Source organism: Phragmites australis, chromosome 18 (genome assembly GCF_958298935.1).
Source record: "Phragmites australis chromosome 18, lpPhrAust1.1, whole genome shotgun sequence".
NCBI lineage: Eukaryota > Viridiplantae > Streptophyta > Magnoliopsida > Poales > Poaceae > Phragmites > Phragmites australis.
Window position 1 is genome coordinate 26769529 of NC_084938.1, and position 12769 is coordinate 26782297.

Genomic DNA, 12769 nt, shown 5'->3' on the forward strand with positions numbered 1-12769 from the left:
CATTATTCTGTAACCTGAAGGCCCCCTGGCTGTAACCTGGCGTTGCTCGCTTATGACCAGACCGCTGCCCCCGTAACTCCCAGTTCTAGTTCTAGGGTTCCTCATCCCGTTCCTTGTGGCCCTTCCAAGCGGCGGTGACGGCTGAGCGGGGACAAACAACCGTGACTTCAAATCAGAGGTACGAGCAACTCCCGTTCCCTCCTGTACCCCTCCCCCTACGGGATCCCCCTTCTCTTGTTTTGCTTTCCCCTGCCCGCTCTTGGTTTGGTCCGGGGGGAGAGGAGAAACGTCTGACGCTCCACTGATGCCGAGCAGGTTTTGGATGAATTCATGGTAATCCGAGAAGAACTGAGTGGTTGATGGATCCACTTGAGATTCCAGAGGGGTAAATTTCTTTGCCATGATATATTGATGATGTTTGTCTTTAACTTGAATTCTTGTTTATCTTTTCTCTTTCCCGTACCGGTAGGATTGACCCCGATGCAGCCTTTAAATTATGTGTTCGGTTTGGTGAGTATATCGCTAGACTAGACGATGGCACTGTTGTTATAGTTCCACGCAAAGATGGGGATTGGTATGTGGATTATCGTAGTTGCAGTATTGAAAAGCTGCATGATGATATATCTCAAAGGATAAGGTGGGGTAGTTGCCAAGAGATTGAGGTTTATGGGACAGAGAGGTACAGTGGTGATGAAATCAAGTATTGCAGTAGCATGGATCTGCTGCTTTCATTCTCTGAGAGGTGGAGTGCAAGGTATATGTTTCTGCATGTTCTGGTGGTTGACAAGGCTGGATATCAGGGCAGTACATCAAGTGTTACACAAATGAGTGATATTGTGGCTGCTAAGGTAATTGCAGAAGGAGCATCAAGCAGCCAGCATGGTAGTACTGTTAATGTTTGTGAGTCAGTTGTTGTTATGCCTGCTGTTGATCCCTCTGTTGAAGGGCCTCCTGTCCAAGTTGAGGACATACCAAATATTGACTGGTCTAAACTTGATATTGTCAATGTTCCAGATGGTCCAGGCATGGAGGAAGATCAAATGTATGTTCTTCTTGGTCTTAGGGCAGAGGATGAGAGAGTAGAGAATGCCAAGGCTACAACTAATGCAAATCATGTTCCTAATCCTATTATATTGGATGATGAGCTTGCAAGTGCTGCAATCCCAGTGAATGATGACATTCCTGGGGAGCCTATAGTGCATTATGACAGAGAGGATCCACCAATGAGTGTTAACACCGTGTACCCTAGCATGGATGAATTTAGGATGGCTGTCAGGCAACATGCCATAAAGGGGGAATTTGAGCTAGGGACAGAGAAATCATGTAAGAGCATCTTCAGAGGTTATTGTACAAGTGAGGGATGCCCATGGGCTATTGTTGCAAGACTGAACCCAGACAATAAAACTGTCAGGGTACTAACTGCTAACTTTATGTACTTTTTTGTGATTTAGATTGCTAATTCCTTGGTTCCATGTTATTTTCCAGGTTACACTGAACAAGTTTGGTCACAAGTGTGCATCAATCGGAAGGGTGAAAACTAAAGTGGCTTCACAAAAATGGATTGCAGAAAAGGTTGGACCTTCACTAAGGAAGCATCCTGATCTTGGTGCTATGGCTCTGAAAGAAGAGTTGGAGGGGAAGTACAATATCACTCTCAATTATTCTACAGTTTGGGCAGGTAGACAACGTGCAGTAGACCATATATTTGGATCATGGGAAGAAAGCTTCCACGAGTTGTACAGATTCAAAGCAGAGGTTGAGAAGAGGTCACCAGGCAGTGTTGTAGAAATAGATGTGAAGCAAGTTGAGGATAAAGTGTACTTCAATAGATATTTTTGTGCATTCAAGTCATGCATTGATGGGTTTTTGAATGGTTGTAGACCTTATTTAAGCATTGATTCCACTGCCCTTAATGGGAGATGGAATGGCCATCTTGCCTCAGCTACAGCATTAAATGGACACAACTGGATGTTTCCAGTTGCCTTTGGGTTTTTTGACGCAGAGACAACTGATAATTGGACATGGTTTATAGAGCAGCTACATAAGTCAGTAGGTGATCTTCCTCATTTAGCCATTTCATCTGATGCATGCAAGGGTTTAGAAATAGCTGTTAAGAAGGTGTACCCTTGGGCAGAGCATAGAGAGTATTTTAGACACTTGATGCAAAATTTTGTGAAGAAGTTCCAAGGGCCTGTCTATGGCAACATGTTTCCTGCAGCTAGAGCTTACAGAACTGAAGTGTTTGAGCACTACATGAATAAGATACATGAGGCTGATCCTAGTGTGCAACCTTGGTTGTTTAAGTGGCACAAACTCTTGTGGATGAGGTGCGTGTTTTCTGATCAAATAAAATGTGATTACATTAACAATAATCTAGCAGAATCATGGAATGCATGGATCAAAGATATGAAGGACCTCCCAATAACTGAGCTTGTAGATGTACTGAGAGCAAGAATAATGCAGCTTTTCGATAGGAGAAGAAGGATTGGTGAGAGGCTGCAAGGTGTAATGCTTCCAGTTGTGGTTGAGCAAATGAATGCACAAACTAGAGGTTTGGGCAACTTGAAGGTTATATGCGGAGCAAAGGACACAGCTGAAGTGACAGAGATTAATCCTGATCACCAAGTATTCAGACATGCTGTGAACCTGAAAAACCATGAGTGCACTTGTAGGGAGTGGCAAGTTAGTGGCAAGCCTTGTACACATGCGTTGGCATTCATATCTACTTACAGAAACCACAAAATGGAAGATTATCTTGATCCTTGCTACTCTGTGACTAAGTTTAGGATAGCTTATGCAGGAGTCATTGCTCCCCTTACTGACAAGTCTCAATGGCCACAAGTTGATGTTGGGTTCATGTTGATGCCACCACTCCAAAGGAGGTATGTAGGTCGACAGAAAAAGAATAGAATACCATCTTGTCTTGAGAAAGGAAAGATAAAAGGGAAGGGCAAGTGGAAGGTGCTATGTAAGAGGTGTGGTGAACTTGGTCATAGGCAGTCATCATACAAATGTAAACTCAATGGTACCAAGAAAAGGTAATCCTAAATCAAGTCTTGTTGCAGAAACAAACTGTCATTTGTATCATCTTATCCTATATGTATTTGTCATTGCAGGAAGAGGCGCAGTAGGAAGAAGGTAGACAGGCCGAGCAAAGAAGCAGAAGCAAGTACTAGCACTCCTAAAAGGCAAAAGGTGACAATGTAGGATGTCATCAATCAAAGCCCTGGTCCAGTCACCAGAAGGCAATTGGCAATTACATTGGCTGCTACAGATGCAACACCATCTAGCCCAGCAAAGTCTCCAGTCAAGACCACAACAAGAAAGAAGCTTACTCCAAGGAAGGGAAAAAAGGCAGTGGAGGAGGCCTAAGCATGAGTACCTACTAAGCTACTATACACCTGTGTGCTTGTAATATTATTTTGCCAGGAAACAATGATCTTGCAGGCTTGTAATATTATTTTGCCAGGAAACAATGAACCTGTAGGCATGAGATTTTATTTTGTCAGGAAGCAATGATCTTCTGTGCTTGTAATATTATTGCACTTGCCAACAAGTCGTTTTCATTTCAAAGTTTGTGAACAAGTCTGTATGTCAACAAGTCTGAACAAGTCTTGCAGTACTGAGGTTTCAATTTCTGTTGAGAACAATTTCTGTACTAAAAAACTACACCATGTGCAGTTCCAATATGGCAATCATGATCTCCTGTGCTCGCCACTAGTTGAAGCAAAGAACAATGGTACAGACTTGGTGGCAAGTAGTACCATCATTTGAAAGCACAATGTATATTCCTGTTAAGAATTGAGGGAAACTACATATTTGTTTTCAAGAATTAAAGTATAGTGATCATGTTTTTGTGGTGTGTTTATGTTATTAGTTAGCACGGAAATCTGGCATGTTCTAACTGTTAATGTAGTGCAAATGCACCAGTTCTTAAACAAATAATCAAGAAGCAGATCAAAACACAGTAAGAAGATAGCGTGGCAAATAATCCCAAAGTGATCATTTTCATTTCAATTGGCATGCAAAAGCATTCCTGAATACATGCACAACCTGGGACTCTACCATCCCAAAGTGATCATTTGCTGATTGCTTACAAACTGAAATAGATCCCTATTGAGCTACTTCACAAGGTGGACAAAGATGGCCATTAGCACAAGAACAACATTCAGGCAAGCCACAAACAGCAGTGCTTTCACCCTTGCATGCAGCTGACCAATCTTGCTATCATCTCCATTCTTCTCCTTCACTATTGCCTCATTCATCGCTGCAATCTCCTGCTTAACAGCCTCCAGTTCTTGCTTCCAGTCTGTTGTAGCCTCCTGGACCTCAGAAATTGCAGCACCAACCGAATTCGAGTCCATACCAACGATTCCTTCATCCATAAGATGTTCTTCATACTTGTTTGTACCACTTCCAAAAAGGGTAGCCACCCCCCTGCATAGCGAATTCCTCCATACATCAACAATCTAACAACTCAAAATCAACCAAAAATTACAATTTACTACTCAAATACGGGGGCCAAATACGTACGCTACGCCGGTGACGACTGCACTTGAAAAACTTCCTGCCATAGTTGGCATCAGTCCAAGCCGTCAGCTCAACTACCTTCCCCACACCGCACTCCGGGCATTGGATTAGTGGCAGACCGGTCGTTGCTTGGCACCGCGTCGCCATCCTCGGTCCCTTGGACCGGACTCTAGTCCCTGACAAAGACATGGTCACGTGGTAAAGTGGGGACAGTAGGGGCGGCGGGGACAGCAGGGGTGGCCTGGCGCGGCGGATAGAAGGGACGGCGTGGCGGAGAGAGAAGGGGTAGCGCGGCAGAGAGAGAAGGGGCGGCGTGACGCTGCGCAGTGGAGAGAAAGGGGGCGACGCGACGGAGATGGCTCGGCCAGATCTGGATGGGGACCTGGGCGCATCATGTACTGAGGCAATGGACATTTCGGTCATTTCATATGCCTATTATCCCTGCACAATATCAAAAGGAGATGGAATATGCCGAGAAATATCAAAATGTTACAAAATAGAAAAATTGATGTGCCACGATGTCAAATAATGAAAGGCTCACGTACTGGTGTCAAAGCTGAAGAGGAAGACGAATTGAATCCTAAATACTGAAATTCCCCGGCTTTGCTTGCGCTGTTGCGCTGCGTGTTATGGCACGGTGAAGTTGAAAAATGTTCATTGGCAGTTGCCTTTTTATTTTCCGGTGGACGGAAGGTGATAAATATCAAATCAGATAAACAGATGTGGGTTCCAAACTCATATATTCCATGCGACTTTGGGAAATTTGAACAACTTATAAGAATGTCACTGTATTTATGTTTTCTTTCTAAACTACGCTGTATGTATGTTATGATATGTACAGTTATACTTGCGGTGGTACGTTGTGACCTACATCTTTTACGTTGTTTTATCCCGAAGCTCCTGCTCTGATGAATCAAGTTCAAATTCAAAACCATTCACAGCGCCTTTAAAACCGTTTTGCAGATGTAGCCATGCTAACTAAGATTTAAGTGGTGTCAGTTTGCTGACTCAGTCACACCTATTTCTCTCTTCCATCATGTCCCATCTTATATTATCTATCTCCTAAGTCTCTCCTGCTCGAAAGCAAATTTTATAGAACTCTGTTCAGAAAGATTCTCATAAGACTATCTATGTTATTAATACTGTGATCTAATGACTGAGCTAAAGAAAAGAAAGATACAGTAAACACGTGTTATCAGATGAAAGTAAGTTTTTTATAAGATCGTATCTTACGAAATATACTACATCGCTGTTCAGCTTGCTCCCCAACCCCACCGCTGGCACCCCAATCCTGCCACCCCTAGCGCATTCTCACTGGCAATAGCTCCCTTGGCATCGCAAGCACGAGGTCTAAACATCCATTTGCTTGTGCTTAGATACGTTTAATTGAGGGCAGCAGTAGTGGTAGCGCAGAAATTTGTTTAGTCCCAATCGGTAACAGAGTAGCATTTCATAGTCAAATTTACTCCCGATCTGCACAAGCACTGATGCATTTTTGATCTGCATCATGAAGGTGGACAATGACGATGCCGTGCCCAGTCTGGCACTTGAGCTGGCCGTCGACCTTGTGCTCTCACTGCTCGCCATGACAGGGTGCTCACGATTTGGGGAGCTGCGGCCGGCGCAAATGGCGGGGCTACGGGGTTGGATTGGTGGCCGGACGGCGGGTTTGGGGAGCTGCGGCCGCATCAATGGCAGGGCGTCGGGCAACAGATTTGGGGTGCGCGACCAGCAAGACGGGGACTCTTGGCGTGCCAGGTAGGATCCTTGCAAGACAGTCACTCTGCAAAACCGCCACGAATGGAGCGCAGGGACTGATTTTTTTATGGCGCTTCTCTACTGCGCGGTCTTCATTTGGAGATGCCATATGAGAACTCGAACCCTGTCGACTCGACTCTATCCGGGAGTATTGTCACCAAGCTCCATTTACATTCGCGATAGGGACTGATACTGAGCCGCTGCAATACAAATCAAGTGACGCCAAGCATCATTTGTGCACGATGGAACTTTTTTACTCTATCTCAACGGCCATCTTAGCAACAAGTAGATTCGTTCAAGGTATAAGTAAAAGGTGCGCAAAAGGGGACACAGACCGCTCACGTATATATGAAAATCACAAAATGTAATCCTCTTTTACTTGGAATTATCTTAAAGCGACTCCATGCTATACCACGTCTCCTCTAAAATTACATATATCAAATCAAGCTTAGTTACTCCTTGCTGGGGAAAAAATGATACTAAGGTGCAATATTAACCCTTAGGTCTTTAGACATAACATATTTTTTTATGCGTAACTTTATTACTATTTCCAACTAGTATAGATTTATATAATCCAATGAGTTCATAATATTACATAAGTATATTTGAAGACAAATCGATATATATATATATATATAATATTTATATTTTAAAAGTTATTAATAGTTAGAGTTTTAAAAGTTTAATGGGCTTCGTCTGAACCGTCGTATATTTGTGACAGGAAGAAGTATAATCGTATAGCTTCTCGCAAAAAGAGAAGTATAATCGTGTAGCAAGGCTCTAATTTGAAACTAGACAGTTCAATTCGCATCTGAGTTACACTTTTACGTACAGAGCCCACCGAGCGGTGAGTGCCAATAGTCGGTGGCGGATCACGTTAATCTACTTCCTGACACTCCTCCGCTCTCAGCACCTCCCGCGGCCTCCTTCTCGCGGTTCTTGCTCCGCCGCGCCGTCCCCCTGTCCCCGCTCCGCCTCCCCTCGTCGCCACCCCCTCCGCCCCGCCTCCGCGTCTCCTCCACCATCGTCGCCCTCCACAAGCGCAACCCCAAGCGCCTCAAGTACGCCGCCAAGCTCGCCAGTTCACGGTATTGTCTGCCTCCCCCGCACTCTCTTCTTCCTTTCAAAATTTCCAATTTCGCTCGCCTCTCGCGGAGCTTCTGGTGCTAAGAGCAATTTCTCTGGCGATTGGGTTGCCCCCGCGCGCGCGCGTAGAGAGGGGGTACAGAGATGCTGCGGGTGAAGGTGGAGCCCTCCGGCGAGGACTTTTGGAAGCTGGACCCCGTCATCGACCTCATCAAGCACGGCGCCGTCGGGGTTATCCCTACTGACACTGTGTACGCCGTTCATCGCTTCGCTTGGCCTCTTTTATTTCAGTCCTCGTTGCTGTGGAACTACCTAAATGTGTATATCCTGGAGTGTGCCCATTGCCTAATGCCTAGCGTCCATTAAGGTGCACTGTGCACGCTTGCCGTATTTTGCACTGCAGTTGATGGCTTGGCGCGCTTGCATTCATATAAAATTGGGGCATTTGCAAATACCTCTCTGGTTTTTTATTTTTTGCAAGTATACCATCGAATAACAATTTTAATGGTATTTTTGCAATTTTCTAATGACAAGTTTACAATAACATCAGAAGTAGTGGTTTCTTTACAATTGTCCCTATAAAATTTGGTCCATGAAGCATATTGAAAGTCTGTTGTCTAACACTTGGCAACCGCAGCCATTTGAGCATTTGCAGATAATTTCTATGCAAATGTTTGTTGCATGTCTTTTGTGTTGGGCAGCCATGGTTTCCAAGGAATTTGAGCTTACATGACTCTTGCGCTAAAAAAACTCTTAGATGCTTGATAAGTTCATATGTGCATTTGACCTATTTGATTGTTTGGGTTTGGTTGACCATCTTCCCGGAGATAGAAATATAGAACTATGCTCGCAATATTTTCATTTTTTTTTCTTTCTATTTTGAATGCTCTATTGAACACAAATTATATGGAGTCTTACTTTTGACTGCTTCTCCATCGTCTGTGATCTGAGTAACAATGAGTCTATTGAGCGCCTTCACAGGTAAATTCGTGCTTTGGTCATTTTGTTATGATGGTTGATGAAAATCCAATTCTTGCCATGTCACCTACGCATGAAGTAAGGCATTTCAGCTCTAATTGGCAAATATATGTTTGTTCTTGATGCAGACTAAAAGGCATCGGCGATTCAAAGGCAAGATTAGCAGGGCTGTAAAATATTGCCGTATGAAGCTGATTCTGCAGATGCGCTATGTGCTTATACTAATTCTGAACAATGCAGCCTCTGAGCATCCTATGCCACTCGTTACGTGATATCGATACCTACACAATAGGATTTCCTCAAGGTACCAACCAAGGACAAGCTAACATTTTCCGCGCTGTCAAGCATGCAATACCTGGGCCTGTAAGTATATCTGCTACTTCACTTTGTACTGCAGTTTGTACTTGAGTATTTCTCAATTAACTTGATTATTTTAATCATGTGCAGTACACCTTTATTTTACCTGCAACCAAGCAATTTCCAAAACAATGCATAAAACATGGGTTGTCCACAAGGTATGCAAAAAGGAGACAGGTTGGTGTTCGAATTCCAGACAATCCCATCTGCCAAGCAATATTGCAAAATCTGGATGAACCTTTGATCTGCACAAGGTTTGTAGTATAACTATATTCTTCCCTCGCATTACTTCCTGTTCCTGGTATGCTTATGGTCAACTGGTATTATGGGTTAAGTATCGTGGATTGTAGAATTGCCAATGCATGTTCTGCATTGCTGAATATCAACTCCACTAAAATGTTCAGAGGAAGTACTTGATGCTGTGCTTGAATGTATGAGCATTCCCAATAGTTAACCATATGCTGCAGGGCTCTAGCTCTATATTCTGGTTCAGCTACATCAGAAAAATATATTTTACCTTGTGATAATAGAAGAACTTTGTGTACTGTTGATCATCTTTTACGATAGAGAAAAGGGTATTTTATTATCCTCATAGATTTTGCTAGTATTTGTAACTACTCATATGTTTCCTTAGCATCTGGAGGGAATTTGTTATGAGTGAGAAAAAATAGGTGTCATGTTGCTATCCTGTCATTCTCAGTATTATAAATATTTTTCTTTTCCTTTATTTACAATGTTAAATATTTGTCGGAGGATGAATGGATACTTGACCCAGTAATCATTGCTGATATTTACGAGCCACTGGTACCTTCATTTTTCTTATAGAGTTATAGAAATGTTGTATCTTAATCTCGCTTGAAGAACCTTTTTTTGTATCAGCATCATAATTCCACTTCTCTTATAGAGTTATGGAAATCATATTCAGCTGCATCACTTGAAGGATGATGCTAAGGTGTGTGCGATGGCTCCCCACCCCACCATCCCCACGCCGGTGCCTGCTCCGGGCTTAGTGGCCACCTTCTCCAACTCTCCCCTGAGATCAGCCTCTCCTTCTCCCTAGGCGCTGGGGTCCCCGCCTGTGCTTGACCCAGCCGATGGTATAGGTCCACCGCAGACACCTTCAGCACGACATGTGTTCATCTCTGAAGTGTCTCGGCCCGTGGACAGCCTCCTGCCCAACCCGTCATCCATAAGGGAAGAAGAAAGGGGCCACCTCTAGGCTCCTTGCCCTGGCACAGTCATCGTGTCGCGGGGGTCAAATCTTGGTCCCCTGGCCCTGGCGTGATAGATGCACAGAAGAGGGTCATGCGGAGATTGGGAATTGTTTCGGAACATGACCGTATCGACCAACAAGCACATGATGCATACAACATGGTGTTTGATTTGCCTCTTAACGTGCATAGCTCACAGCTTTGGCCGCCATCTTTGGGTGGACGCCGAAGGATGCCGACCAGGTTAGGGCGGCGGATGATCTGGTAGGATCAAATTGAGTGTACAAGCTTGTACTCTTGGTCATTTTCTAAACATTTCCAATGAATCCCTCCATATTAATCTAGAATGCGCGTGGGCTGAATCAGCTAGGCAGGTGCAATGCGGTCAGGGACGTGGTATGGCGTGTGTGTGGGTGTGGTGTGTGGGTTTGTACATCTTGTTACTCTTCTTTAATGGAATGACACGTAGCTCACCTGCGCGTTCGAGAAAAAAAAAGTCCTAGTAGGTTAGCTCTGAGTCCTAGTCCGTTTCTAGTTTCCTTCCTGTTTCCTAAATTACTTAGATGGCTCCTAATATAAAACGGTTGGCTTAGTCTTGTTTAGGATTCAATCAAGAATCAACCTAGTAAATGGCTTTGCCCACCAAACTCGGCTATGATAAGAGCCTCTTCTCGACGGGAGAAGCCCGAAGATGAGAGGGCGACCTGCCCTTCCCCTCGCTGTGTTCATCTGCTACCATAATATATAGCAAATCACCATGCATCTGTAACATTGTTACCTACAATTCTCACATATGAAATACAAAGAATTGTTACTATTTCATAGAGAATATTACTGAGAAAACTTTCCATCTGATGCCTTTTTGTATCAGTTGCAGTGTGATCCATTATAGTTTATAAATAATTGCATGTCCGGAGAGTACCCAGCACTCAAGCTTACATAAGGAACTGATGCAAAAGATTTTAATTGTAGCAAAATTGTTTGTCCGGAACTGTAGTCACTAACAAACTGCATGTTAAGATATTTTTATTTTTATAAATTTATAAAAATATAACTATTTGCTGCGAGTGGCTTGTTAATTTTCTCTGGAATAGAAACCAGCTATTAGCTACGTAGCTTTGACGTGTGGCTGTATTACGAGTTGTATTTGGACAAGAGTAGGTCCGAAAGATGGCTTGGAGAGCATGATTGCTTTGATGTTTCAATGTTTCAGGGTCTGGATTTCATTGTTGACGGTGGTGTTAGAATTGCTGATCCTTCTACTGTGGTAGATATGACAGGAACTTACCCTACTATAATTCGTCAGGGAAAGGTAAGCATTCTACATGTTGGACATTTGCTTGTGCATTCTTTACTCGTGCATAAGCCCCCTTTGTAGTATATATAGTAGGGGCTTTTGCCCACTGCTTTTCGTAAACAAATGCTACACACAAGGACTGATAAGACTAAAACGAGGAAAAGCTTCCGCTAGCAGTGTTCTCCCTTGTACATTTTTCAGTGAATCATAGTACAGTGCTGGAAATGTCTGAAAGTTAAGATTTGGATATGTCCCAAACCTTCTGTATATGTATTTGCCATTGGCATTTTTCGACGAAAGGTGTTTGGCATATTGAAGCATAACATTCCATTACGTCGTTATATTATATTTTTTATTCTATCACTGGTCCTATTAATTTGTTGGTCCTGCAAGTTCATTCCTTTGCATACATGTACTTAGCCCCTTTTCTCTTGCTTCAGGGACCGAAGCTTGATTGGATGGTAGCAGAAGATAAAGAACACGAGGCACAATCAACGTTGGCTTTTAAAGAGGCTTGAAATTTGCTTCACTTGAGTACCTGACCTACTGTATGGTTTCACCATACCCCTACCAGAGCATGTTCTTTTGACAGCGTAGAATGTCAGTATACTGATGAAGATGAACACGGACAAGGCTACATTGTAAATATGCAAGCCAATGTAACTAGGAGTCACCAGCACCAGCTATCTTTACTGAATCTCCGCCAAGTTTGTTTGTCCCGTCGATGTATACTTGTGAAAATGGTGCAAGCTCTGCTTGGTCGATGCATTTACTGACCATCGAAAAAAATGAGAGCTGGATGCATCATTCCTGGATGTTCAGGCAGAAGTGCAAAACAGTGGAAGGAATTGGCCAATGCCTCGCATTATGTTCTACAGAGTCTCAGGTCATAGCCATATTGCAAGATGAAACAGGCAGCACAGCTCATTCTGAGAGCCCGGATCTTTGTTCATCAAGCAGGGAAAAGTATTATCTTCTTTTCCTTTTAACACCTGTGTTCTTGATCTTATGCAATATATGCCGGTCGATCTACAGGCGTGTTTCCTCTGTGTTTCGTACCTGTTGAATATGCCTGGAGCTGATGAACTACTGCAAGTGCCAATATATGTTTCCGGACTGTGGAAGGCGGGGCATCCTTGATGACGAGTTGCAAGCGGGCACTATCAGCATACTGCGATTCTGGAACCGGGCTACCATGAGCAGATCCTGATAAATGCAAAACTGCATGGGCTTTGCTCACAAAGCTTATCTCAGCCATTTATCCCTTCTATCTACAATTTATTTCAACCGTTTATACTTCTCATTTGATATTCATTCATCTCTTGATTTTTTTTAATTTTTTTCATCTATTTTTTCAACATGAATCTTAACATAAATGAATGGGTCTAATAAGCTAGATGTGTACATGCACATGTAAAAATTTCGCTTAGAGCAAATCCTAGTTCATCAATCAACCCCATTCCCTATGACATCTCACAGGTAATTAGGGCCCTGCTCCGCTGCTCGCGTGCGTGAGCCTCGTCGTAGCTTCAATCGGCTTGATGGACCAGAG

At 43.4% G+C, this 12769-nt stretch overlaps 2 protein-coding genes across 7 annotated transcripts; both read left to right on the forward strand.

The window, feature by feature from the left end:
- Nucleotides 1–713: 713 nt before the first annotated feature.
- Nucleotides 714–3207, forward strand: LOC133898658 (uncharacterized). The gene is made up of 3 exons (XM_062339339.1): nucleotides 714–1412; nucleotides 1486–3038; nucleotides 3117–3207. The coding sequence occupies exons 1-3, from the start codon at nucleotides 714–716 to the stop codon at nucleotides 3205–3207; spliced, it is 2343 nt and encodes a 780-aa protein (XP_062195323.1).
- A 3922-nt stretch (nucleotides 3208–7129) lies between these two features.
- LOC133899719 (uncharacterized) lies at nucleotides 7130–11942 on the forward strand. Of its 6 annotated transcripts, XM_062340763.1 has the most exons (7): nucleotides 7130–7376; nucleotides 7504–7625; nucleotides 8481–8505; nucleotides 8593–8715; nucleotides 8800–8886; nucleotides 11134–11232; nucleotides 11658–11942. In XM_062340763.1, exons 2-7 carry the CDS (start codon nucleotides 7519–7521, stop codon nucleotides 11733–11735), a joined length of 519 nt encoding a protein of 172 aa, XP_062196747.1. In that variant the 5' UTR covers nucleotides 7130–7376; nucleotides 7504–7518; the 3' UTR covers nucleotides 11736–11942. The 6 variants fall into 6 exon arrangements, with proteins under 6 accessions (XP_062196747.1, XP_062196746.1, XP_062196749.1 ...); XM_062340762.1 differs by having other exon boundaries at nucleotides 7130–7625; XM_062340765.1 differs by having other exon boundaries at nucleotides 7130–7625; nucleotides 8800–8963; nucleotides 11658–11693.
- Nucleotides 11943–12769: the final 827 nt, after the last annotated feature.

Bases quoted from the DNA above. Each gene is read 5' to 3' on its own strand.
- LOC133898658 (XM_062339339.1), top strand. From the start codon at position 714: ATGGATCTGCTGCTTTCATTCTCTGAGAGGTGGAGTGCAAGGTATATG. The intron at 1,413-1,485 runs GTACTAACTGCT...GTTATTTTCCAG, and splicing joins CAGACAATAAAACTGTCAGG to GTTACACTGAACAAGTTTGG. The intron at 3,039-3,116 runs GTAATCCTAAAT...TTGTCATTGCAG, and splicing joins CTCAATGGTACCAAGAAAAG to GAAGAGGCGCAGTAGGAAGA.
- LOC133899719 (XM_062340762.1), top strand. From the start codon at position 7,519: ATGCTGCGGGTGAAGGTGGAGCCCTCCGGCGAGGACTTTTGGAAGCTG. The intron at 7,626-8,480 runs GTACGCCGTTCA...TTCTTGATGCAG, and splicing joins GTTATCCCTACTGACACTGT to ACTAAAAGGCATCGGCGATT. The intron at 11,233-11,657 runs GTAAGCATTCTA...CTCTTGCTTCAG, and splicing joins CTATAATTCGTCAGGGAAAG to GGACCGAAGCTTGATTGGAT.